The 25989-nt window shown below is 37.9% G+C and overlaps 1 protein-coding gene across 7 annotated transcripts in view; it reads left to right on the top strand.

The window, feature by feature from the left end:
- The window catches only part of ESR1 (estrogen receptor 1), a 441625-nt gene that overhangs the window by 217320 nt on the left and 198316 nt on the right, over positions 1-25989 (top strand). For all 7 annotated transcript variants that reach the window (XM_074397268.1, XM_074397267.1, XM_074397266.1 and 4 more), the window contains one exon: positions 8887-9003. In XM_074397268.1, the coding sequence (XP_074253369.1) occupies positions 8887-9003 (117 nt within the window). The remainder of the gene's footprint in view (positions 1-8886; positions 9004-25989) is intronic.

The raw sequence follows: 25989 nt of genomic DNA, 5'->3' as shown, positions 1-25989 counted from the left end.
AGATCTTTTTGATTAACGGTAAGAGCAATTTTCAAAGCATCCTGGCACAAACTATCAGAATATTTGACTTTCTCCTCCCCCTCCCTTTAGCCCTAACTATTTGGCAAAGCTGTTGAAAATGTCTTCACATCTTCTCTCTGCCTCGTCTACTTTACTACTCAAAGATGATTAGTAGGTATTTAGGTATGATTATTTTTCCTTGGCATAAGTTTGAATACTTTTAATCCTTCATGTTTTATGACAATCATACATTCCCACTTTCCTGTAAAAACATTTCGAATTCTTCTTTCTATAACAAATTCCTTGCCGGTCTCCCTTTCCTTTTTGCTAGTAAGTTCCAGTGATATCACTGTTGGAACCCGTCTTCCAGTTCTATGCTGTGATTCCCACAACCCCTCTTTGCTTTGGTTGTAGTAAATAATGTGGGTGGTGCTACCAAGACAAAGCATCACTCAGGAGTCAAGGGTTGGGGTAGATACAGGTACTAGGTACTACAGGAAGTCAATATCTTTCTCAGAGTGTAAGGCAGGACAAGACTTCTGTTCCTCTGTACCGTGGTGGCCAGGGAGTTGGACTGTGCATTTCATCCTTGTCATATAAGTCAAAATGTATTGCTCAAATAATTTAATATTGGTGTGATTTTAGTAAGTATTTGTCTTATAGATATGTTAAATAGAAGACAGTAACACTGGGTTGGCTAATTTCTCACTTTTTCTTTCCTATACATTAGCTTCCTAGGAAGCAGAACACTTCGTGGTCAGACAGTTGCAGAGAATCCTTACATTGTTGCAATGTGGAAAGTAAACACCATTCTTGAGTGAAGAGTTTGACCTTTGGAGAATCTGGGCTTCCCATGTATGAAGGTTGTTAGAATGCATAAGAGTTCAGCTTCTGGAATGAAGGAGACCTTGGTTCAAAACCCATCTGCCACTTGCTTGCTGTGTGGCTTAGATCAGGCTTTTAAAATTCTATTATAATTTTGCATCTGTATAATAGGATTAATATAATTCCTCCCTCATGAAGTTGCTAGGGGGTTAAATGAAGCAATCAATGTATAACGCAATTCCTGGCATGTGATGTTTAGTACCTAGAAGGTTTGGTTTCCTTGGTAGAGAGAATGTTTGGCCAGACAAGCTTATGGAATTGCCCCCAGATAGGAAGTGAACACGAGTGTGAAATGAACAAGCCAGAGCAGGGACAGCCCTTGGAAGCACTTACTCAGACCTGGGTAGTTGCTGGTTTATGTAACAGTGCTTTGAGAATTCACATGCAGTTTCTTTCTTTCTTTCTTTCTTTTTTTTTTTTTTTCGTGCAGATTCTTATTATTTTCCCAAATGTTACAGCTCAAAACTATGTTTTCTGTACCTTAACACCTAAAGGATAATATGGTCTTTCACTGATAAAAATAAAATGTCATAGGTTTCCCTTTGGCCAAATGTGTATAGAAACTTGTGATTTCACATCAGATTCAAGGCTGTATTTTACACTCTGTGAATACATGTCAATGCTTAGAAGTAGAAAGAAATTCAGATTTTGACATCTTATTTGTCAACTTAAACTATGGTTCCTGGATGCTTCAAAATATAATAAACCATAGTTAATTTTATGCAAATATTCAATGAGTGCCTTTAATAAGGAGACGATAAAGGTAGCCAAGCTTTATATGTGTTAGCTAAATTTATGGGTAAATCGGGTATAAAAAATAGGACTTTGAAAATAAAATATTATTTTGTTGGGACTCCTCTAATGAGGCTTTTTGACAGGATTAGCTAAAATTGGCTCTTATTTGATGTGTGAGTACTTAAACATTGGAGAGTTCATTTTTCTTTTAGAATTCATTTTCATTTCTAAGCCTTAAAATATGAACAATTAGCTAAATGCTCAAATATGTCAATAAGAAATGTAAAGTATTTATTTCTTAAGGGGACAACACTTTTTCCCAGTTTATATAACTCCACTTTTAGCCTAACCTTATGAAAGTCTCCTTGACTTTCATTTTTTTTTCAGAGTACTGTGTATCTCTTCAGGGAGTGTATTTATTTAAAAAATTATAAAGCCAAAAAGGCCGGGTGCGGTGGCTCAAGCCTGTAATCCCAGCACTTTGGGAGGCCGAGGCGGGTGGATCACGAGGTCGAGAGAGATCGAGACCATCCTGGTCAACATGGCGAAACCCCGTCTCTACTAAAAAAATACAAAAAACTAGCTGGGCGTGGTGGCGCGTGCCTGTAATCCCAGCTACTTAGGAGGCTGAGGCAGGAGAATTGCCTGAGCCCGGGAGGCGGCGGTTGCGTTGAGCCGAGATCGCGCCATTGCACTCCAGCCTGGGTAACAAGAGCGAAACTCCGTCTCAAAAAAAAAAAAAAAATATATATATATATATAAAGCCAAATCGATGTGATATATTTTAAAGTTTTCTAGTCACAAATTTTAAATCCCTAGATGTGTTGTAAATTTGTGGAACACATTGAAATGCATCAATTTGAGATGGAAATAGTGGGAAAGAACCATTCAAGTATGACTTCTGACTCCATAGTTAGGAAGTAATTAAAAAGGAAAAATAACCATACCACATACTTATGTTATAGAATTTCATTACTGGGACAAATTGATCTGCAAATTTGTAGGCTGTGATGAAAGCAAATATTTTTGTATCTTAATATTCAACACTTAAGCCAGGAGAAGAGTACTCTGAACTTTAGCTTCTCATAAAATGGGTCAGTTACAGGACAGTTTATGCAGTTTATATGTAAGAAACCCTTTGATCAAGATATGCCTTTTCTTCAGCCTTGTTAATAATTCATTTATAAGAACTTTTATTTCTAAGGAAATAATTCCATAGATCCATTTTATTTAAAGCTAAAGTATTTTCTGGTGATGGTGGCGAATGGGGAGATGAATCAAGGAAACTGCTGAATCTTGTAGAGTTTAGTAAAATCACAGAATAGAAATTTAAAAAAGTTAAAACACACTATGAAAACAAATCATCATTAGTAAAATGAACCATATTAAAATGTCTACATAACCAACAGGTCATGGGGGGGAATAGCATTTTAATTCAGAAAAACATTTCTATAAAGAACAAGTGTTGGAATGATTAGAACACATTGACTTTTCTTTGAGGCAATCATGAAATACACTCATATTAGGAAAACGGCAAGGCCTCAAAATAGAAAGAGTAGTGAGGATAATTCACGGGTAATGTGTGACTTCATGGATCCCTTCCAGGCCCTGTTCATCTATGAACATTTGCTTTAAGTTCATGTCTGGCCCCACCCAGTGCTGAAGAGCAGGCTGCCTCCATGTAGAATCAAGCCTTGTTCTTGTGGATTTAAGTTTGGGGTCCTTAGGTACACCTCATCATATTTTTCAGGGTCCTCACCTTTCCACTCATTACTTCCTGTATAGAACCCCAATCATGCCCCTCAAGAGGTTTGTGCTCCACAGATGAAGTTGGGGGTGAAGGGAGCTTTAGCATCTCGGTTTGTTCAGATATTAGACATTTGTTGAGTGCTGCTATGTGTGTGAGAATGTGCTGGGCTCAGAATCAATAGCAATAAATGAGACGGATATAGTCCGCCCCTTGTGAGGCCTAAACTGATCTGGGTATTGAGACAAGCAGTTAAAACACAACATAGTAAGTGCTATGATAAGACACAAACTAAGCATGGCTGGAAGGGCAGATAAGATGGTACAGAGGAACTGATATCTTGACTGGCACACTTCAAAAATGAGTAGGAGTCAGCTGGACCAAGAAGAGGAAAAGTGTGTTTCCACGAGGAAGAAGAGCATGTGCAAAGTCCTGGGGGTGATAAGCATGGCGTGTGTCAACAGAAAGACATGGCTGGAACTTGGGTGTGAATTAGAGTGGGGAGAGAAGGCAAGGAAAAGTGTTAAGAGCTTTGCAAACTGTGAGAAGGCATTGCATTTAGATTTCACTTTTAGAGCTTGGAGGAGACTCAGGATATTGGAGCAGGATATTGACATGATGGCATACGATTTTAGAAAAATTACTGTGGCCGGGCGTGGTGGCTCATGCCTGTAATCCCAGCACTTTGGGAGGCCGAGGCGGGTGGATCACGAGGTCAAGAGATCGAGATCATCCTGGTCAACATGGTGAAACCCGTCTCTACTAAAAATACAAAAAATCAGCTGGGCATGGTGATGTGTGCCTGTAATCCCAGCTACTCAGGAGGCTGAGGCAGGAGAATTGCCTGAACCCAGGAGGTGCAGGCTGCGGTGAGCCGAGATTGCGCCATTGCACTCCAGCCTTGGTAACAAGAGCAAAACTCCATCTCAAAAAAAAAAAAAAAAAAAAGAAAAGGAAAAATTACTGTGATGACATGATGGGGAGTGATTGGCAGGGGAAGGCTGGAGGCAGAGGGTCATGTGGTGGGCTGTAATGATCTGGCCGTAATGATCTGGGCTAGAGAAGGTAGGGACTATGGTAGTGCTCAAGGCAGAAACGGTTTTGCTTTAGAAAATAATGAGAAAATATTTGTTTTGATCTGCATGGCAGTGTCAGGGGTGGGAAGGGAGGGTCAAATGAGGAAGAATCTTGAATCTACGATAAAGCCCATGTTTCACGCTTCAGGTGCAGACATTTCTTGGTTCAGCTGGTAAGTGAATAGGAGCACACGGGTAAGGAAAGAAGATAGTCGTCGGATCTATGTGGGGCACATCCATCTTGACGAGTGTGAGAGAGTCAAGTCTTGATGGATGGGGGCAGGTGGACATACAGGTCAGAAGCTCAGGAAGGAGATTTGATCTGAGGTGACCGCCAGAAAATACTGAGGGAAGAGAGGGACGAAAAGGATATCACATTGCAATATCACATTGGCTTTCTCTAAGGCAACTGCTTGGCCTGTCTTTATATTCCTTTTGAATTTCTGCATAGGTGTGGGTATTTATTTATTTATTTATTTAGAGACGGAGTCTTGCTCTGTCACCCAGGCTGGAGTGCAGTGGTGCAATCTTGGCTCACTGCAACCTCTGCCTCTCGAGTTCAAGAGATTCTCCTGCCTCAGCTTCCTGAGTAGCTGGGATTACAGGAGCTTGCCGCCACGCCCAGCTAATTTTTGTATTTTTAGTAGAGAGGGTTTCACCGTGTTGGTCAGGCTGGTCTCAAACTCCTGACCTTGTGATTCACCCACCTCGGCCTCCCAAAGTGCTGGGATTACAGGCATGAGCCACTGCACCTGGCCCCGTCATTATTTATTTTCATAACTAACAAATGTAGACTTTCTGTGTAATGACAACAAAGCCAAACCAGCTTCTACCAATGGAGGGAAAATAAGAAGAGAAGGAAAATGAAAAAGAAAAAGGGAAGCTTGGAGAAAAGCTGAAAGCATTCTGTTGCCGCAGGAGCTGGGTTGGGCCTGGCAATTCCTACTCACAGGCGTCTTCTCTCCCCACTTCCTTCTTTCTGGTTCCATCTCATTCACCTTCTGTCCCCTCCACTTCCTACCGGCCAAACCCTAGATTCCTCCAGAGGCTTTTTATTTTCATTCTTTTGGTGGGCAAGAAAATAGTGCTGATTATTTTTCCAAACCTTCACCTGAATGCCACATTGTGGCTTTGGTCCTTTTGGCTGCTTTCATCCCAGCCTGCACAGAAGGACTTTTGGGGCCAATCTGATCACGTACATACGGTCCTATCTCTTCAGTTAAAAAAACCCACACTGCTATGTTTCACTGACAACTGGTGTGAGTTGTTTTTTTAGAAAATCAACTCTACTTCAATAAGATTTTCTCATGCATTATTTTGATAAGACCAAATAATAAAATTTAATAAGAACTTCTTCTTAATGCAACTTAAATCAATTGCTTTAATAACACATATTGACCAAGTTATACTTGCTGAGGAAAAAAAAAGCCTACTTTGCTGTTTTTCTTCTTCTGATGTGAGCTGAAGACTTACAAATAGTTGTTAATGGTGCTTAGTTAAGAATAATTTGTTTTAATGGCATATATCAAATATGTATTTATTAAATTTTTCTTTTTGCCAGTTTATCAATTCTAGCTTTGTCACAAAAGGTTTGCAGTATGTACATGATTCTGTTGTATGTCCATTTCCATTTTTGTTGAGATGAATTCCCTTGTGAATTCCATTGTGATATACATCTATGGTAGATGGCCAATCCAAACATGAGACTCAGCCAACTGGCCTCTGACCCAATTCAGTTCTCCCATCTTCTTCTGGCTTACAAAGTAACTGGCTCTGGAGAGAAAGCGAGGCAAAGTAATATTTGGTTTGAATGGTTATTGACTATTTTCTTCAGAAACTTAATGTATACTAATTTATTTATTTATTTATTTATTTATTTATTTATTTATTTATTTAGAGATAGAGTCTTGTTCTGTTGTCCAGGTTGGAGTGCAGTGGTATGATCATAGCTCACTGCAGCCTTGACCTCCTGGGCTCATAGTGATTCTTCTGTCTCCCAAGTAGCTAGGACTACAGGCATGGGCCATCATGCCAGGCTAATAGATATATAATATATATTATATATTATGTATATATTATATAATAGATATAAAAAATATATATTTTGTAGAGACAAGATATTGTTACGTTGCCCTGGCTCATCTCAAACTCCTGTTCTCAAGCTATTCTCCTACCTTACTTAGCTTCCCAAAGTACTGGGTTTGTAGGCGTGAGCTACCACATCTGGCCATATACTAATTTTTTTTTTGAAGCTAAAATATATCAGCATATACTACATAAATATCACAGGAGACTAAACACTGAAAGTTTCTTTAAGGTATCAGAAGAAATATACTTTTTGCTTGCAGTTAGCATCTGCACAGATAAGTTTTGTTTCTGGTTCTATTACTTCCTCAGTTTGATCCTATTAATGAGGACAATTATAAAAATAATAACTATGTCTGGATATCTGAGTCAGTGTGTGGTCTTTTACTGAAGTTACAGGTTTATAACTCTGCTGACTAGTTTTCTGGTTTCTGTTATGCAATAGAAGAGTGCAAACATTAATTTGATCTGAAGCCCATTTGTACAGTGAGTTTTATAATGTATATTTAAAGACGGAAAACCAAGTTTTATGAGACTAGCCTTTCTTGTCAAGTCCTCACTCCACCCTCTTCTAATTGGGCCTGACCCTTGAGTTGAATAAACAACAAAGAGTTCTGTAGTTAAAACATTTCACTACATGTTGCATCTTGCCCTTAGTAAATGAAAAAAATAGAGACTTAAGCAGAGAATCTGAATTAAAGTGTGGAATATATATTCAATTTTGGAGTGGGAGAATGAGAAACATGTTTTACAGTAGTATATATCATTTCCTTAGTCTAAATTCAGGACATTTCTCCAAGACATGTAAGAATTTAGACTTATGCAAACAGACTTTATAAAAACATGCCAATATGTATTAATTTGTGAATTTTAGTATTCTGCTCCCTATAAACCAGATTCCTTTTGAGGGATAAAGGGATGGAGGTGACTTCTAAATCTTAGAGCAGAAACTTCCTGTGGGCAGCTGGACATATGTACCAGGAGCTCTGAGAAGACAGTTTGATTGGGAGCATACATTCTGAGTGATCTGCATTTGGTGAAGATGGAAGCCATGGGTGTCCATTAGGTTCTCTTGTGGGAGAATGTGGAGTAGTAAGAGAAGATGAAGACCTAAGATTGAGCCCTGAGCCGCTCTGGCTTAATGGTGGATGGAGGAAATTGAATCTGCAAACAATACTGGCAGGCTGCAGCCTGAGAGGCAGAAGAGACTGGGGTGTTTGGGATTATGGAAGCCAAGGGAAAAGCCTATTTTAAGGGGGAAGGGAAGAATCAACATCGCAGGCTGCTTCAGATAGGTTATGTAAGATGTGGATAAAAAAATATCTAAAATTTGGCAACAGGAGTCATTGGTGATCCTAGGAAGCTGCTTTTTGGGGGCAACTAAGGTGGAAAACATTGGTGTGGGTTGAGCCATGCAGGAGAGGTAAAGAAAAGGAGATTTCATGTGCAGACATTTCTGAGTTCAGCTGGGAAGGAGGGACAAGATAGAAGATCGAAGTTACAGAGCGTGGGGGATAAGGGAGACTATTTTATGGGACATTGTTGATTGTGATCAAAGCCAATGAGTAAGGACCATTTGAGGGATAGAGAGTCAATCAACAAGAGAAAAAAGAAAGAGGGTTAATCATAAAATAAGAGTAACAACAACTAACATCTTTTGAGTGTTTTCCATACCCAGGGAACTATGGTATAAACTCTTGACCTATATTCTCACATTTAGTTCTTAGAATAACTGTATGTCATGGGTTCCATTATTTTCTCTAGGTTAGAGAGGAGGAAAGTGAGAACTAGAAATGTTAGGTAGCTTGCTTAGAGTGCTCCAGCCAGTCAGTGAGGGACGAACTTACGAACTAAAGGACTGAACTTTGTCACCACCCAGCCCACCAAGATGGCTTGAATTTAGATATTCTGTGCTGCAGTTGAGTACCTACTTAATTAAATTATATTTTAAGAAGGGCTACCTTGAAACTCTCTCTCTGAAAATTCTATTTTTAACAGGTCTACCCTGACAACGATTTTGGCAAGCACCCTTGGTAAAAGAAAACAAATCAAAAAGCAAAAAGCCTTATCTGCTGAGTAAACATAACGGTATAAAACATCATGCTACAAAATATAGGCTGGGTGAACTGAAGGCAACTTGCTCAGTGGACTCCTGATGCAGTTGGCTGCTATAGAAATTAAGTCCACGAGACGTTTTGTTTGCACTTCAAGAAGGACAGAAAAAGGCCAGCAGGCTGAGTAGCAGCATAGTAAGGCTGAGGACGTGATAGGAAAATATCCTCTAAAAGGTTTCCCTGTAGATTCTGATTGGCTACGTTTCCCGAAATAATATTAATTCCGTCCTCTTGCTTTTAATAGGACATAATGACTACATGTGTCCAGCTACCAACCAGTGCACCATTGATAAAAACCGGAGGAAGAGCTGCCAGGCCTGCCGGCTCCGCAAGTGCTACGAAGTGGGGATGATGAAAGGTGGTAGGTACATCTCTCCCAGGGGCCCTTGGGGGCTGCCCTGGCCACCATCCAGTGCTGGCTCTTCCCATCCGAATAACACCATGGGAACTTTGTGTGTTTTCTTTTAATTGCTTTTTTTCCTATTCTTGTTTTTCTTTGCAGCAAAAGTATTTCCATACTCCACTTTATTTTAAAAAGGTGAAAGTGTCTGGCACTGGAACTTCTAACATGCCATTTTGTGTTTTAGATTTTCAATGTAAATATATTTTCAATCAAGATGTGTGGGAGGCAGTGTTGGAAGAAAAGGAAGAGTGCTTAGTGAATTATTCTAGAAATATTTTTCAGTTACTGTTTATATTGCAAGTGCTAGAAAATGATATCTGAGGATAAACTTTCTCTAAATTGAGACTTGTACATGTGAAAGCTAAGTAGCTAATTTATAGCCTTTCAATCTCTTAGCATCCCTTAAGGAATGTGAATTTCAATCAAAAGACACCTTTCTCTTTAGAACTTGAGTCAACCAGCCACTTTCTTAACCTCAGTGTCTAGCATGGTGCTGGCATAGTTGACTACTGAGCACTGCACTAGTAAGTGCCAAAGCATGCAGGATTTGGTCCTATGGGCTTGTGTCTTTGTGGTCTTTGTGGCACTGTGTGTGTGTGTGTGTGTGTGTGTGTGTGTGTGTGTGTGTGCGTGTGTGTGTGTCTGGTTTTCTGTCTTCTCATGTATCCGATCTTCCAGTTTTCTCATACAGGAATCTGGAAACTGACTCCCAGTTCTGGGAATATTAGGAGCCCCATCAGTGTGGTTGCCTAATTGAGCTCATTGTATTCTTGGGAGTCTCATCTTGAGGAACATTGCTTCTAGTCTTGGATAACCTTCAGCGTAGTGGAGGAGAACAAGTAGAAAATGTGTAATTAAAGTCACGAGGCCAAGGCGAGCAGATCACCTGAGGGTAGGAGTTTGAGACCAGACTGGCCAACATGGTGAAACCCTGTCTATACTAAAAATACAAAAATTAGCTGGGTGTGGTGGCAAGTGCCAGTAGTACCAGCTACTTGGGAGGCAAAGGCAGGAGAATCATTTGAACCCAGAGGCGGAAGTTGCAGTGAACTGAGATTGTACCACTGCACTCCAGCCTGGGTGATAGAGCGGGCTGGGTGATAGAGCGAGACTCTGTCTCTAAATAAATAAATAAATAAAGTCATGGATTCATATAGTGTTCCAGAAGGATACGAGAGGAGGGAAGGGCTGATGATAGTGCTACCTGCTGATTGTAATAGAGAAAAGCCCATTTCTTTTCTAAAGGAGGTGAATATTGGGGTTATTTAAGGAAAACAAAATTTCAGTGAAAAGGTTTAGTGATTTTGCAAATAGAGAGCAGCTAACCTTTAACTCATTCTTACATGGATGCAGGAGGAAGGAGAGGAAAGACGAAGAATGGAAATTATGATAAAGACCGGCTTGATTGTTAACAAGTTTACAGTGAAAGATTTCTTAGTCCCAGGGTCATAAATAAGCCAGACAGGCTGAGGTTTGGAATGCAGCCTTTGGAATAAATTCTCCTGGTGAAGAGATGCAATGTTGAATTTACACATTGTGTGAGGTGTGACTATGTCTATACGTCTTGAACAGCCGAAAAAGCAGCTTTAATTCAAAGGATAATTAATTCCAAGAATTTAGCAGCTACATTCAGAAAATGACACTTGAGTCATAGATGGATTAAATATTTAAGGAATTCGTCTTTCTTTGTACTGTTGGAGAATTAGTCAGGCTTAATTAAACTCACAAAATGCTTCTTAAGGTAACTTGATAAGTGACAGGAATATAACAGCTGCATGAGAAAAGCTTAATTTGAAACAGTAGAGTCGAGGCTTAATATTCTTCTTTGGCGATTATAGGTAGGCTAAGTGAAGGCTCTTACATACATTCCCCTTGAAAGCTGAAATAATCAAGTTGTGAACATGTTCAAAACATTTTTTAAAATGTGAGGGTACCCATGCATTGACCCCACTTCATAAAACCAATTCTGTTTTTATTGTAATTAATGTCCAGATACAGTCTGGCTGCATGAATATAAATTACGCATTCTCATTTTTAATCTAACAAAAATTCTAATATGCAAAGACATAATAAAAGTCTCTCCACTGTTCTCACCTAGGAATCTAGATAATTCAACTGCACATAGCAGACTGTGTGTGCCTGCATACACTTGGTTGTACAGTGATGACTGTAAAATATGTATCTGTGTTAGTTTTCTAGGGCTGTCATAATGAAATACCACAGGCTGGGTGCCTTAAACAATGGAAATTAATTTTCTCCCAATTCTGGAAGCTGGACATCCAATATCAAAGTGCTGGAAAATTTGGTTTCTAGTGAGGCCTCTCTTCTTCTTCTTTTTTTTTTGAGAGACAGAGTCTTGCTCTGTTGGCCAGACTGGAGTGCAGTGGTGCAATCTCGGCTCACTGAAACCTCCACCTCCCAGGTTCAAGCAATTCTCTTGCCTCAGCTTCCCAAATAGCTGGGACTAAAGGTACATGCCACCACACTCAGCTAATTTTTGTATTTTTCTGTAGAGATGAGGTTTCACTATACGTTGGCCAGGCTGGTCTTGAACTCCTGACCCCAGGTGATGTGCTCACACTTGGCTTCCCAAAGTGTTGGGATTATAGGCATAAGCCCCACACCTGGCCTGTGAGGCCTCTTTTAAGCTTGTGGCCAGCGGTCTTCCCCTGTGTCCTCCCATGGCCTTTCCCCTGTGTCCAAGTACTCCTGGTGTCTCTTCCTCTTCTCATAAGCCCTGTTGGATTAGGGGTCCACCCTTACGACCTCATTTAACCTTAATTACCTCCAAAAAGGCCCTATTTCCAAATATAGTCATACTGGGGCTTAGGGCTTCAACATACAAGTTTTGTGGGGACACCGTTTACAACAGGCTGCCCTCCCAAAATACCATAGACTGGGTGCCTTAAGTAACAGAGGTCAATTGCCTCACAGTTCTGGAAGCTGAAGTCTGAGACCACAGTGTTGGCAGGTTTGATTTTTCCTGAGGCCTCTCTCCTTGGCTGGCAGACAGCCGCCTTATCACTGTGTCCCCACACGGCCTTTCCTCCATGTGTCTGCATCTTCTTCCTCTTTTATGAAGACACCAGTCATACCGGATTAGGGCCCCACACTTAGGACCTCATTAAATCTTAATTACCTCACTTAAGGTCCAATTTTCAAATACAGTCACATTCTGAGGCCCAAGGGATTGGGCTTCAACATATGAGTTTTGAGGGTGCACAATTCAGTATGTAGCAATATCCCACAGGGATTACTCAGTGATTGCTTAATATTTCTCTATGTATAATGAAAACATGTATCTTTCTGGCATTTTTTATATGTGCATAAGTTTTAAGTGAAACTTTAAATTCGTAAAATTATAGCCCATAAGAACGTCTTATTTTAATATGTATAAAGGGCTTGCCATAAAGCAATATAATTTATTATATTTTCTACAACATGGAATACCACACATGGCCACAGGATACCTTCTATAACAACTCCTTGAAAAATCCCATTGAATAAACACTTAATTTACAACTGGAAGTACAATGATAACTAACTATAAAATGCGCAGTCACATGGTAAAGACCAGCTGTGGCTGAATAAATCTTTACAACATGTTTTCAACCATTAGCATTCACAACAATCCACTTTCTTAACCAAACTGGTTACCAATTAGGATGTTGAAACTCTACCTATGAAATAAAAAGTTTAGTTTCAGTTGAAAGAGAACCACAGACCTACTCCCTACTTTTATAGCAAGGCTGAGAAAATTTACTGAAGATTTACGGAAGATCTATTCTAAATATCCAAAAGAGTGCATGATTTATCCACATGAAGCATCAATTTTAATCCGTTGTAATGCTTACTGCCTCTGAAAATCCCAGCATCATTATTGGATTTGTTTCTGAACCATGGTAGTTCAATAAGACGCAGGATTTAAATTGTGCTTTTGGGAATACGCTTTTCTGTCCTAGTACATGTGCTGGTCTCTCTGAGTTGGTTTTTCCTCTTCATTTGCCTCCTTTCCCTTGAACTTTAGGTTGTAGATTACATGTCTCTTCTTCAGGAAGGCCTGAACTGTTCCCTGACAGTTCCTGAGGCTTGAAGTTCCAAATCAAAGGGCTGGAAAATTCATCTTCTAGCTTTCATAGCAAACAGCCCTTCTCTTAGTTCTCATCGCCATTATTATCAGTTGTTTAATGTTTGTCGTTATATATGGTCCACAAACTCCATGACTGCAGGGGGCCTCTGTCTCAGTTACTGATCTCACATGAAACAAGTCACAAAGTAGGTGTTCAAGAAGTACTTTTTTGCACTAATTAATGAATTGATTCAATTCATTTAAATAGTTATTTGTGTAGGGCTTCTTATATGCAAGCTGTTGGGGATAAAGCAAACATGAATAAGATTCTAGTTCCTTCCCTCAATGTCCTCACTGTAAAAAGAGAGCATTTGCTTGGGAAGTGGCGAATAAAAATCCCGACGACAAGTGGAGACTGGGTTGCAAGATGGCTCAAGTACTGAATGATCAGGATGCGAGTCTAGAGCTTTATCTAACTGCTCCCAGGTCTAGTCCAACTCAGAATGTTACTCAGACCCCCTGACTTCCAAGACATATCGTTGCTCAAGAATTTGGCCTTCTCGCTTAGTTTGGAAGAAAGAGGAAGTCTTCCAAAGGTAAATCTGTTCAAATGCTGGCTCCTCAAACTTGCTGAGCAACCTTGTTAAAGTCACTTTTATGAGCTTCACTGTTTTCAAATATGAAATGGAAATAAATAAATTTTACTGGCTGGGCATAGTGGCTCACGCCTGTAATCTCAGCACTTTGGGAGGCCAAGGTGGGTGGATCACTCCTGGATCAGGAGTTTGAGACCAGCCTGACCAACATGGTGAAACTCTGTCTCTACCAAAAATACAAAAATTAGTTGGGTGTGGTGGCAGGTGCCTGTAATCCCAGCTACTCAGGAGGATGAGGTAGGAGAATCACTTGAACCCAGGAGGCGGAGGTTGCAGTGAGCAGAGATTGCACCACTGCACTCCAGCCTGGGCGACAGAGTGAGACTGTGTCTCAAAAATAAGTAAGTAAGTAAGTAAATAAATAAATAAATAAATAAATTTTACCTAACAAGCTTGTTGTGAAGACAACAAATCTTAGCAAGGGAAAATACAAATCTAAAGTGCCACACAAGTGTTATCTATTATATATCTTTTCTGTCTTAAAAATAATTCTATAAAGAATTTCATCATATACAAGTACTGCTGTTTTTTTTTTCAGTTGAAAGAAAGAGAATGGCAATTTCATCACTGTTATGAGGTATACATTTCGAATTTCTTTGCGGAGAATAAAAACTTGGCTTAAGCACCTAAGCTTTTCTTTTCTGATCGCATATGCTGAATATAGCCAAATGACGAGTGAGATGTGTTGTTTATCATTTTATGATGCCAGAGATTCGCACAAATTTTTGAAAGGTATTTTCTCACCATAGACTAAGAGGTGTGTTTGAGGCAAGCTTTTCATTTTGCAGTGAGGAAATCGGCACATGTAAATTAATTGATGTGCAGGATTCTTGCACTGACCATTCTGAGTATGTTTCCTCATAACACATTAAGAAGAAATTTGAGACAAAGTAGTAATTGTCAACTAGTGTTTATTTATTTTAATAAAAATGTTGCAGTATAATTTTTAGAAATATTTCAAAATAACAAATAAATCCAAAAATTAGTGGGATAATTTTAAAGTGAGAAAATAACATACTATTAATATAGATAGGGAAATATCCATGCGTCCAATGACTCAGAAGCCCAACCAAACACTGGAAAATAAAATATTTCCTTTTTGCTTGAGTTTAATAGTTATCACTATGAGTTATCATAATTTGCTTTATTGTTGGATGAACTCTCAACCTGGGGATGGGAGTTGGAATTCTCTTTAATCCTACATTCACTATCTTTTATCAAAAGTAAACAACTGGCTGGGCACGGTGGCTCATGCCTGTAATCCCAGCATTTTGTGAGGCCAAAGTGGATGGATCACCTGAGGTCAGGAGTTTGAGACTATCATGACCAACATGGTGAAATCCTGTTTTTACTAAAAATACACAAATTAGCTGGGTGTAGTGGAGCCCACCTGTAATCCCAGCTATTTGGGAGGCTGAGGCAGGAGAATTGGTTAAACCCAGGAGATAGGCGTTGTAGTAAACTGAGATTATACCACTGCACTCCAGCCTGGGTGACAGAGTGAGACTCCATCTCAAAAAAAAAAATGTATACAACCAATTATTAATGTTCAGGTTGGCAGAATCAAATTAATAAGTTAAAAATGTAGATGTGAATCACTTTCTTTGAATTGTCCAATAATTGTGGAAGATTTGTAGCTGCATGTGAATCCAAGTTTTCTCAGAAGGTAGGTTGGGGTGCTCATATTTAGGATTGAATTTAAGAAAAATGTTAAAGAAAACCTAGCTGCTGTTTAACAAAGAAAGACTGGTTGTTTTAAGCTGCAGTCTATATATTTATGATATTGAAAATATTATTTTATTAATTCATATCATAGATATTTATTAAAAACTCCCCATATCATAAGTTTTTATTTGCAAAGAAATATACTGAATCAAGTAATGAATCACATATGGAACTTAAAGACTAATGAATCCAATGTTTGGCAATATTTTAAAGCAATCAAGCTCTTGTTTCCACAAGCAGAGGCAGATATTCATCTATGAAACAGATAAAAGCTAATTTGGCATACCCTCTCTTTATTCAATATGATGTTCATGAGAAACCTTCTTGGAACCCTAGGGCTCCAAGAAACGCAATTTGCAAGCCACTGATCTAATCTAACTCCTTCATCTTCTAGGTAAGAAACCCAAGACCTGTCTGTTGCCTATTAGGGATGAAGGCAGGTCAGCCTTTGTGACTGTCAGTTCAGTTGGAGGAAGCATGAGTGTAGGCAGCACAACGATCCCTGTAAGGACAGTGTTCTTCCTCTGTTTTTTTTTTTTTTTTTTCCCTAGTAGTTTTTACAGTTTCAGGTCTAACATTTAAGTCTTTAATCCAGGTTAAGTTGATTTTTGTATATTGCATGAAGTAAGTGTCTAATTTCATTTTTTAGTGTGTAGATATCCAGTTTCTCCAGAAACATTTATTGAAGAAACTGTCCTTTAGCCTATTTTGTGCTTTTAGCAGCTTTGTCAAAAATTAATTGACTGTAAATGAATGGATTTATTTCTGGGTTCTCTATTCTGTTCAATTGGTCAATGCATCTGTTTTTATGTCAGTACCATGCTGCTTTAATTAATATAACTTTGTAGTGTATTTTGAGTCAGGTAGTGTTATGCCTATAGCTTTGTTCATCTTGCTCCAGATTGCTTTGGCTGTTCAGTATTTTTTGTAGTTCCAAACAAATTTTTGATTATTTTTCTACTTCTGTAAAAAGTGTCACTGCAATTTTGATAGGGATTGCTTTGAATCTGTAGATTAATTTGGGTCATACGGACATTTTTAACAATATTAATTCTTCCAATCTATGCACAGCATATCTTTCCATTTATTTGTGTCTTCTTCAGTTTCTTTTATTGATGCCTATAGTTTTCAGCATACAATTCTTTTATTTCCTTGGTTAAATTTCTTTCCAAATATTTTGTTTTATTCTAGCTATTTCATAGCTATTATAAGTGGGATTTTTCTGGATTTCTTTTTTTTGGATAGTTTGCTGTTAGTGTATAGAAACACCACTGATTTCTGTGTGTTGCTTCTCTTCTGAAACTACTGAATTTGTATATTAGTTCTAATAGTTTTTGTGTGTGAAGGCTTTGGGGTTTTCTACATGTAAGATTATGTAATCAGCAAACAGGAGGAATTTAACATCTTCTTTTCCAATTTGCATACCTTTATCTTTTTCTCTTGCATAATTGCTCTAGCAGAACTGTCAGTACTATGCTGAATAGAAGTGCTGAGAGTGAGCATCCTTGTCTTGTTATTGATCTTAGGGGAGTACTTTTCAAATTTTCACCACTGACTATGATGTTAGCTGTAGGTTTGTCATATATGGCCTTTATCTTGTTGAGGTACATTCGTTCTATATTTAATTTGTTGAGAGTTTTTAATATGAAAGGATTTTGAATTTTGTCAAATGCATTATTTTGCATCTATTGAGATGATTATATGCTTTTTACTCTTAATTCTGTTAATGTGTGTACCATATTTATAGATTTGCATATGTTGAACCATCATTGCATCCCTGAGTAAATCTCACTTGACTATGGTAAATGATCCTGCTATGTGTTGTTGCAATCAGCTCTGCTAGTATTTTATTGTGGATTTTTGCATGTATGTTCACCAGGGTGTGAGATTTAATTTTCTTGTTATACCCTTGTCTGGCTTTAGTATCACAGTAATGCTGGCCTAGTAAAATGAGTTTGGAGGTATTTCTTCCTCTTCAATTTTTGGGAAGAGTTTGAGAAGGATTAGTATTAGTTCTTTAAATGTTTGGCAAAGTTCAGCAATAAATACCATTAGGTCCTGGGCTTTTCTTCTATGGAGGACTTTTTATTACTGATTCAGTCTTCTTTCTAGTTATTGGTCTGGTCAGACTTTCTATTTCTTCATGATTCAATCTTGGTAGGTTGTATGTGTCTAAGACTTTATCTATTTTTTTCTAGGCTATCCAAGTTGTTGGTGTGTAATTCATCATAGTATTCTAATTTTTTGTATGTCTGTGCTATCAGTTGTAATGTTTCCTTTTTCATTTCTGATTCTATTTATTTGCATCTTCTCACTTTTTTCTTAGCCTAGTTAAAGGTTAATCATTTTTTTATCTTTTTAAAAAATAATTCTTAGTTTCATTGATATTTTGTTTTTCTAGTGTCAATTTCATTGATCTTTCCTCAGATGTTTATTATTTCCTTCCTTCTGCTAACTTGAGGCTTAGTTTATTTTTATTTTTCTAGTTATTTGAGGTATAAATTAGGTTATTTGGGATCTTCTTTGATGTAGACACTTATTGCCATAAACTTCCCTCTTGAAAGTAATTTTGCTGCATTCCACAAATTTTGGTGTGTTGTGTATCCATTTTCATTTGTTTTAAGATATTTTTCAACTTTCCTTTTTATTTCTTCGACCCACTTGTTGATTTAGAGTATATTGTTTTATTTTTATGTATTTATGAATTTTCCAAAATTATTCTTGTTGTTCATTTATAGTTTCATATTATTTATGGCTAGAAAAAATACTTGATATAATTTCAATGTTATTAAATATTTTAAGACTTATTTTGTGCCCAAACCTATGAGCTACATTAATTTTTTAATTTTTGTTTTCGTTTTTGAGACAGAGTCTCACTGTATCACCCAGGTTGGAGTGCAGTGGTGCAATCTCGGTTCATTGCGACCTCTGTTTCCTGGGTTCAAGCGATTCTCATATCTCAGACTCCCAAGTAGCTGGGACTACAGGTGCACACCACCATGCCTGGCTAATTTTTTGTATTTTTTAGTAGAGATGGGGTTTCACCATGTTGGTCAGGCTGGTTTCAAACTCCTGACCTCAAATGATCTGCCTGCCTTTGCCTCCCAAGGTGCTAGGATTACAGGCATGAACCACCGTGCCCAGACATGATCTATATTGTTTTATCTAACATTTAATGAATAATGTTCCATGTTTATTTGAGAAGAATATGTGTTCTGTTGCTGTTGGATGAAATATTCTGTATATATCTGTTAAGCCCATTTGTGCTAAAGAATAGCTTAAGTTTGAACTTTCTTTATTGATTTTCTGTCTGAATAATCTGTCCTTTGCTGAAAGTGGGGTATTGAGTTTCCCCAGCATTATTGTGTTACAATCTATCTGCCCCTTCATATCAATTAATATTTGCTTCATTCATTTAGGTGTTCCAATGTTGGGTGCATATATAGGTTCAACTGTTATATCTTCTTGATTAATTGACCCTCTTGTCATTACTTAATGGCCTTCTTTGCCTTATTTTACAGTTTATGACTTGAAGCCTATTTTATCTGATATCAGTATAGCTACCTCTGCTTTCTTTTGGTTTCTATTTGCATAGAACATTTTTTTTTTTTGGCCCCTTCACATACATTCTGTGTTTTCTTAACTGTGCATTGAATCTCTTCTAGATATCATATCATAGGGTCTTTTTTAAAATCCATTTACTCACTGTATCTCTTTCTTTCTATCTTCCTTTGTGATTAGGTCATTTTCTCTAGTGATACGCTTTGAATTCTTTCTTTTTGCCTTTTGCATATTTGCTACAGGATTTTGCTTTGTGATTGCTATAAGACTTACATAAAAGATCTTATGGTTATACCAGGCTATGTTCAACTGTTTACATTATAACTTTGATTATTTAATACTGCAGTTATTTGATTGCTTATTAGGAGATAATTTTGATTCCTACAGGAAAGAAAAAGGGGAATCTTTATGTACTTTTCAAGAATGACCATTTCTCACCTCACCTTGAATGTTAGAAGAAATGCTGGCATTAACTCAAGGCCAGGCACAAATTTCCAAAAGGGTTTCTCTTGTTCCTATAATTTTTTTTTTTTTTTGCAAAAATAAATGATTCTTGGTATGATGTAAAGACTTCTTCCATAGATAAAGCCTATAAAATGCAGAACTTTGGGGGCAGTAATTATATGAATGAATTGCTACTTTAAAATTCTGTAAGTCCTCGAGAATTTCCATCTGCTTTTTTTTGTTTGTTTCAATGGTTGTGATTAGGCTAGTGACTAGTTTTTAGAGCTGAAAAGAACTTAGATTTTTTTTTTTTTTTTTTTTTTTTTTTTTTTGGAGACGGAGTTTCGCTCTTGTTACCCAGGCTGGAGTGCAATGGCACGATCTCGGCTCACCGCAGCCTCCGCCTCCTGGGTTCAGGCAATTCTCCTGCCTCAGCCTCCTGAGTAGCTGGTATTACAGGCACGTACCACCATGTCCCGCTAATTTTTTGTATTTTTAGTAGAGACGGGGTTTCACCATGTTGACCAGGATGGTCTCAATCTATTGACCTCGTGATCCACCCACCTCTGCCTCCCAAAGTGCTGGGATTACAGGCTTGAGCCACCGTGCCCGGCTAGAGCTGAAAAGAACTTAAAGATCATCTAGTGCACCTTTTTGTTTTTCAGTTCAATTATTTTTGTCCAAATCACTAAGCTAAGTTAACTTCTCAGACAGGAAACTAAATCTCCTGCCCCATGGTTTAATGCTCCTTTCATTGTTATACACCTGCTTGGCTGACCTACTAGTAACATAGAGTATCATGAGAGATAGACACATACGTAAGTAAGATATTAATAGCCCATAAACCGAAACTGTGACTTAGGAAATATTACTGTGGGCACAGGATACTACTCCTCTTCAACAAAAACATCAATAAATGAATTTGGCTTAGTTGCACAACAGAAGTACCAAAATAAATTTACATGGAAGGCATCATAGATGCTTTAGAAGACCTGCTTAAGATTTAATTACCTGATATTATTTGATATTTATTTAAAAGGGACAGTTTCATATTTTAGCCAAGGTTTTCATTGTTTTTAGATAACTAGTTTTTATTGTAAAGTCTGTTTCTGTTTCAAAATGCTTTGACTATTCTGATATATAAAAGCATCATTTTGTCAAATAGGAATCCTAGCTAAGGATCAAGTGTGTAATTAAACCTGACTCTTTACCTACTACCTAAGAACCTTGGGAAGATCACTTAATTTTTCTTCACTCAGTTTTTACTTCTGAAAAACACCAGCTATAGTGTCTTTCAAATCTTAAATTTTGTGTTTTATGTTCTAAGTTTAGATTAATAATGGAATGGGTAGAATCCAAAGCTAAAGTTAGTACATACAAGTGTATATTAGGGGTTGGGAGCCACCGCTGCAGCTATCATATTACATTTAACACTAAATTTAAAGCAATAAAGCAACTACTAGCAATTGTAAAAATCGGTTGGAATGGACAAAGTTACTCCCTTCACTGGTCATTGTGGAAAGTCAATCTCTTCCGAATGGAGAGATTCACAAAAATGAGTTTGATGCTTTCATGATAGTGAAATGAGAAGATGCCATCTATTGCTACAACTCATCCAGCAACATAAAATAAAAATTCAAGAATTGAGTTTGTTGAGGCAGGACTCTGAAAAGACAATTAAACTTTTTGTTGTTGTTGTTGTTGTTAGTAGAGATGTAATAATCATGACTAAGACTTGAATCCCAAGAGCTGGTGAGACTTTCCAGTTTCTGCCTTTTGGAAAGAGAAAGGAAGAGGCCCAAAAAGACAGTGAATTTTGAAAAGTTCCTGATTAAATATTGCATAGGCTAGTTTGGTTATGTTTGCTTGAAAGCTTATCTGGTAGGTATAAACCGACACACTTGAGGCCAGTCTTCTTGCAAATTACAGAAATGTATGCCAGCCTTAAGGGGCATCCTAAGATGAAGAGAAGAGAGAGTCATTTATGATGAAATGTTCTCGTTGGCTTGGTGTGATGGCTCATGCCTTTAATCTCAGCACTTTGGGAGGCCGAAGTGAGTGGATCACTTGAGGTCAGAAGATTGAGAGCAGCCTAGGCAACATGGTGAAATGATGTCTCTACCAAAAATACAGGTGCCCATGGTGGCAGGCACCTGTAATCCCAGCTACTTGAGAGGCTGAAACAAGAAAATCCATTGAACCCAGAAGGTGGAGGTTGCAGTGAGTTGAGATGGCACCATTGTACTCCAGCCTGGGTAACAGAGTGAGATTCCATCTAAAAAAAAAAAAATGTTCTGGTCATGCCTAGAGATAATACATGGTTTAGTTTATGTTGATTCAGCAAATAAAAATTAGTGAGGAACATATAGAATTATATTCAGGTGATTATGTTTTTAAAGTCTCATTTTACAAGATTGATTATTATTTATTTTTTATTTTTTGTGATATATTTTATTTAACTAATATGCCCCAAATATTATTTCAATATGGAATCAACATTTAAAAATTATTGATATATTATGCATAGTTTTTTTCTTCACTAAGACTTCCAGATCCTCCAAGTGTTTCACACTTACATCGCAATTTGGACCAGCCATATTTCAGTGCTCAGTTGGCCATGTGGTCTGTGCTTAAGGAGGCACCTGGAGAACTGAGGCTAGGCTACGACAGCAATGTAGAAGTCTTTATCTGTCAAACCAGGAGTTTGAGATCCCTGAGGGATATAGGAGCCATAATAGGATCTTAAGCAGAGAAGCGACTTTATTCATTTTGAACCTAATCTGGTGTTCTCAGGAAACATAAGTTAGAGGAAAGAGATTTACGCTCTAGCAAGAAGCATGTTAGAAGGCTGCTATAATGGTCCAGGTGAGGAGTAATAAGAATGGAGCTTAAATACCATGAAGAATGTGGGCCAAAGGAAGAAGGTCTGAGAGATTTAGAAGGTAAATTGTGACTTCTGGATTTGAAGAGGGAAAGAGAATAATCTAGGGTAGCTGTCAGTTTCTACCATGGATAGTTGGGCCAGTAGTAGTAGTGTTAACTGAAATGGGGGCAGGCAATTTGTGAGGGGGATGAGTGCAGCATGGGGCATGTTGACTTTGAGGTGCCTTTGAAACAGTGGGCTGGATATGTCTAATTTTACATGAAGTGTCTACTTAAGAGAATGTGTAGAGACACCAACAAAGCTGGATAGGACAGCATGGGGCATGTTGACTTTGAGGTGCCTTTGAAACAGTGGGCTGGATATGTCTAATTTTACATGAAGTGTCTACTTAAGAGAATGTGTAGAGACACCAACAAAGCTGGATAGGAACACGCAATGCCTAAGGTTCCGGATGAAAACTTTTGGCAATAACAAAAAGTTGGAAGACAAGAGGCAGCAGAAACATAGATGGGTAAGAACATCTTGGCATGTTTAAGTGACATTGTGAATAAATATATCCTACTGGGCCAGATGGGATTGGGCTGAGATCAAAGCAAGCATAATGCAGTTTGCAGACATGTTTGTTTTTGTTTTTAAGATTTTTTCATTTCCACAAGTTTCTGGGAAAACAGGTGGTATTTGGTTACATGAGTAAGTTCTTTAGCAGTCGTTCATGAGATTTTGGTGCACCCATTACCCGAGCAGTATAGACTGAACCCAATCTGTAGTCTTTAAGCCCTCAATCCCTTACTATCCTTTCCCCCCGTATCCCCAAAGTCCATTGTGTCATTCTTATGCCTTTGTATCCTCATAGCTTAGCCCTCACATATCAGTGAGAACGTAAAATGTTTGGTTTTCCATTCCTGAGTTACTTCACCTAGAGTAGTTGCCAATCCTATCCAGGTTGCTGTAAATGCCATTAATTCATTCCTTTTTATGGCTGAGTAGTAATTCATTCCTTTTTAGGGATGATTCCACATTTTTACAATTGCAGATTGGGCTGCTATCAACATGTGTGTGTAAATATCTTTTTTTTTTATCTAATGACATCTTTTCCTCTGGGTAGATACCATGTAGTGGGATTGCTGGATCAAATGGTAGTTCTACTTTTATTTCAAGAAAGCTCCACATTGTTTTCCATAGTAGTTGTACTAGTTTACGTTCTCACCAGCAGTACAGAAATGTTCCTTTTTCACTGCATCACCACCAATATCTGTTACTTTTTGATTTTTTGAAAATGACCAATCTTATGGGAGTAAGGAGGTATCTGATTGTGGTTTTGATTTGCATTTCCATGATCATTAGTGATGCAGAGCATTTTTTCATATGTTTGTTGGTCATTTTATATCTTCTTTTGAGAAATGTCTATTCATGTCCTTAGCCCACTTTTTGATGGGATTGTTTATTTTTTATTGGTAATTTGTTTGAGTTCCTTGTAGATTCTGGTTATTAGTCCTTTGTTAGATGTATAGATTGTGATTACTCTCCCTCTCTGTGAGTTGTTTACTCTGATGGCTGTTCCTTTTGTGCAAAAGCTCTTTAGTTTAATTAAGTCCTACTTATTTATCTTTGTTTTCCTTGCATTTGCTTTTGGGTTTTTGGTCATAAAATCTTTGCCTAAGCCCATGTCTAGAAGGGTTTTTTTCTGACGTTATCTTCTAGAATTTTAGAGTATAAGGTCTTAGAGTTAAGTCCTTTATCCATTTTGAATTAATTTTTGTGTAAGGTGAGAGTTGAGGATTCAGTTGCATTCTCCTATATGTGGCTTGGCAATTATCACAGTACCATTTGATGAATAGAATATTCTTTCCCTACTTTATGTTTTTATTGGCTTGGCAAAAAGCAGTTGGCTATATGTATTTGGTTTTTATTTCTGGGTTCTCTACTCTGTTCCGTTGGTTTATGTGCCATATTTATACCAGTACCATGCTGTCTCAGTGACTATGGCCTTATAGTATAGTTTGAAATTGGGTAATGTGGTGCCTCCAGATATCTTCTTGCTTAATCTTGCTTTGGCTATGCAGGCTCTTTTTAGGTTCCATATGAATTTTAGGATTGTTTTTTCTAGTACTGTGAAGAATGATGGTGGTATTTTGATGGGAATTGCATTGAATTTGTAGATTGCTTTTAGCAGTATGGTCATTTTTGCGATATTGATTCTACCCATCCATGAGCATGGGATGTGTTTCCATTTGTTTGTGTCATCTATGATTTCTTTCAGCAGTCTTTTGCAGTTTTCTCTGTAGAGGTCTTTCACCTCCTTGGTTAGGTGTATTCCCTAAGTATTTTTTTAAGCTATTGTAAAAGGGGTTGAGTTCCTGATTTGATTTTCAGCTTGGTTGCTGTTGGTGTATAGCAGAGATACTAATTTGTATATATTAATTTTGTATTCTGAAACTTTGCTGAATTCATTAATCAGTTGTAGGAGCTTTTTGGAGGAGTCTTTGGTGTTTTCTATGTATAAAATCATATCATCAGCAAACAATGACAGTTTTACTTCCTCTTTACCAATTCGGATGCCCTTTATTTCCTTCTCTGGTCTGTTCCGGCTAGGACTTCCAGTACTATGTTGAACAGAAGTAGTGAGAGTGGGTGTCTTTGTCTTGTTCCAGTTCTCAGAGGGAATGCTTTCAAATTTTCTCCATTCGGTATTATGTTGGCTGTGGGTTCATCATAGATACCTGTTATTACAATGAGGTATGTTCCTTGTATGCTTATTTTGCTGAGGGTTTTAATCATGCGGGGATGCAGTTTGTCAAATGCTTTTTCTGTATCTATTGTGATTATTGCGATGGTCATGTGATTTTTGTTTTTAATTTTGTTTATGTAGTGTATCACATTTGTTAACTTGCATATGTTAAACCATTCCTACATCCCTTGTATGAAATGCACTTGAACATTGTGGATTATTTTTTTGCTATGCTATTGGATTTGGTTAGCTAGTATTTTGTTAGGGATTTTTTTTTTTTTTTTTTTTTTTTTTTTTTGAAACAGAGTTTCACTCTTGTTGCCCAGGCTGGAGTGCGGTGGTATGATCTTGGCTCACTGTAACCTTTGCCTTCTGGTATCAAGCGATTCTCCTGCCTCAGCCTCCTGAGTAGCTGGGATTACAGGCACCCACCACCACACCCAGCTAATTTTTGTATTTTTAGTAGAGACAGGGTTTCACCATGTTGCTCAGGCTGGTCTTGAACTCCTGACTTCGTGATCCATCTGTCTTGGCCTCCCAAAGTGCTGGGATTACAGGCGTGAACCACTGTACTTGGTCAGATTTTTGCATCCATGTTCATTAGGAACATTAGCCTGTAGTTTTCTATTTTTGTTATGTTCTTCCTTGGTTTTGGTGTTAGGGTGATACTGGCTTCATAGAACGATTTAGGGAGGATTCCCTCTTTCTCTATCTTGTGGAATAGTGTCAATAGGATTGGTACCAATTCTTGTTTGAGTGCCTGGTAGAATTCAGCTGTGAATCTATCTGATCCTGGACTTTTTTTTTTTGAATGGTAATTTTTAAATTACCATTTCAATATTATTGGTCTGTTTAGGATTTCTGATTCTTCCTGATT

This window comes from Saimiri boliviensis, chromosome 4 (assembly GCF_048565385.1).
Source record: "Saimiri boliviensis isolate mSaiBol1 chromosome 4, mSaiBol1.pri, whole genome shotgun sequence".
In the NCBI taxonomy this organism is placed as follows: domain Eukaryota; kingdom Metazoa; phylum Chordata; class Mammalia; order Primates; family Cebidae; genus Saimiri; species Saimiri boliviensis.
The sequence above is the reverse complement of the archived record's forward strand: the minus strand, read 5'-3'. Positions and strand labels throughout refer to the sequence as shown.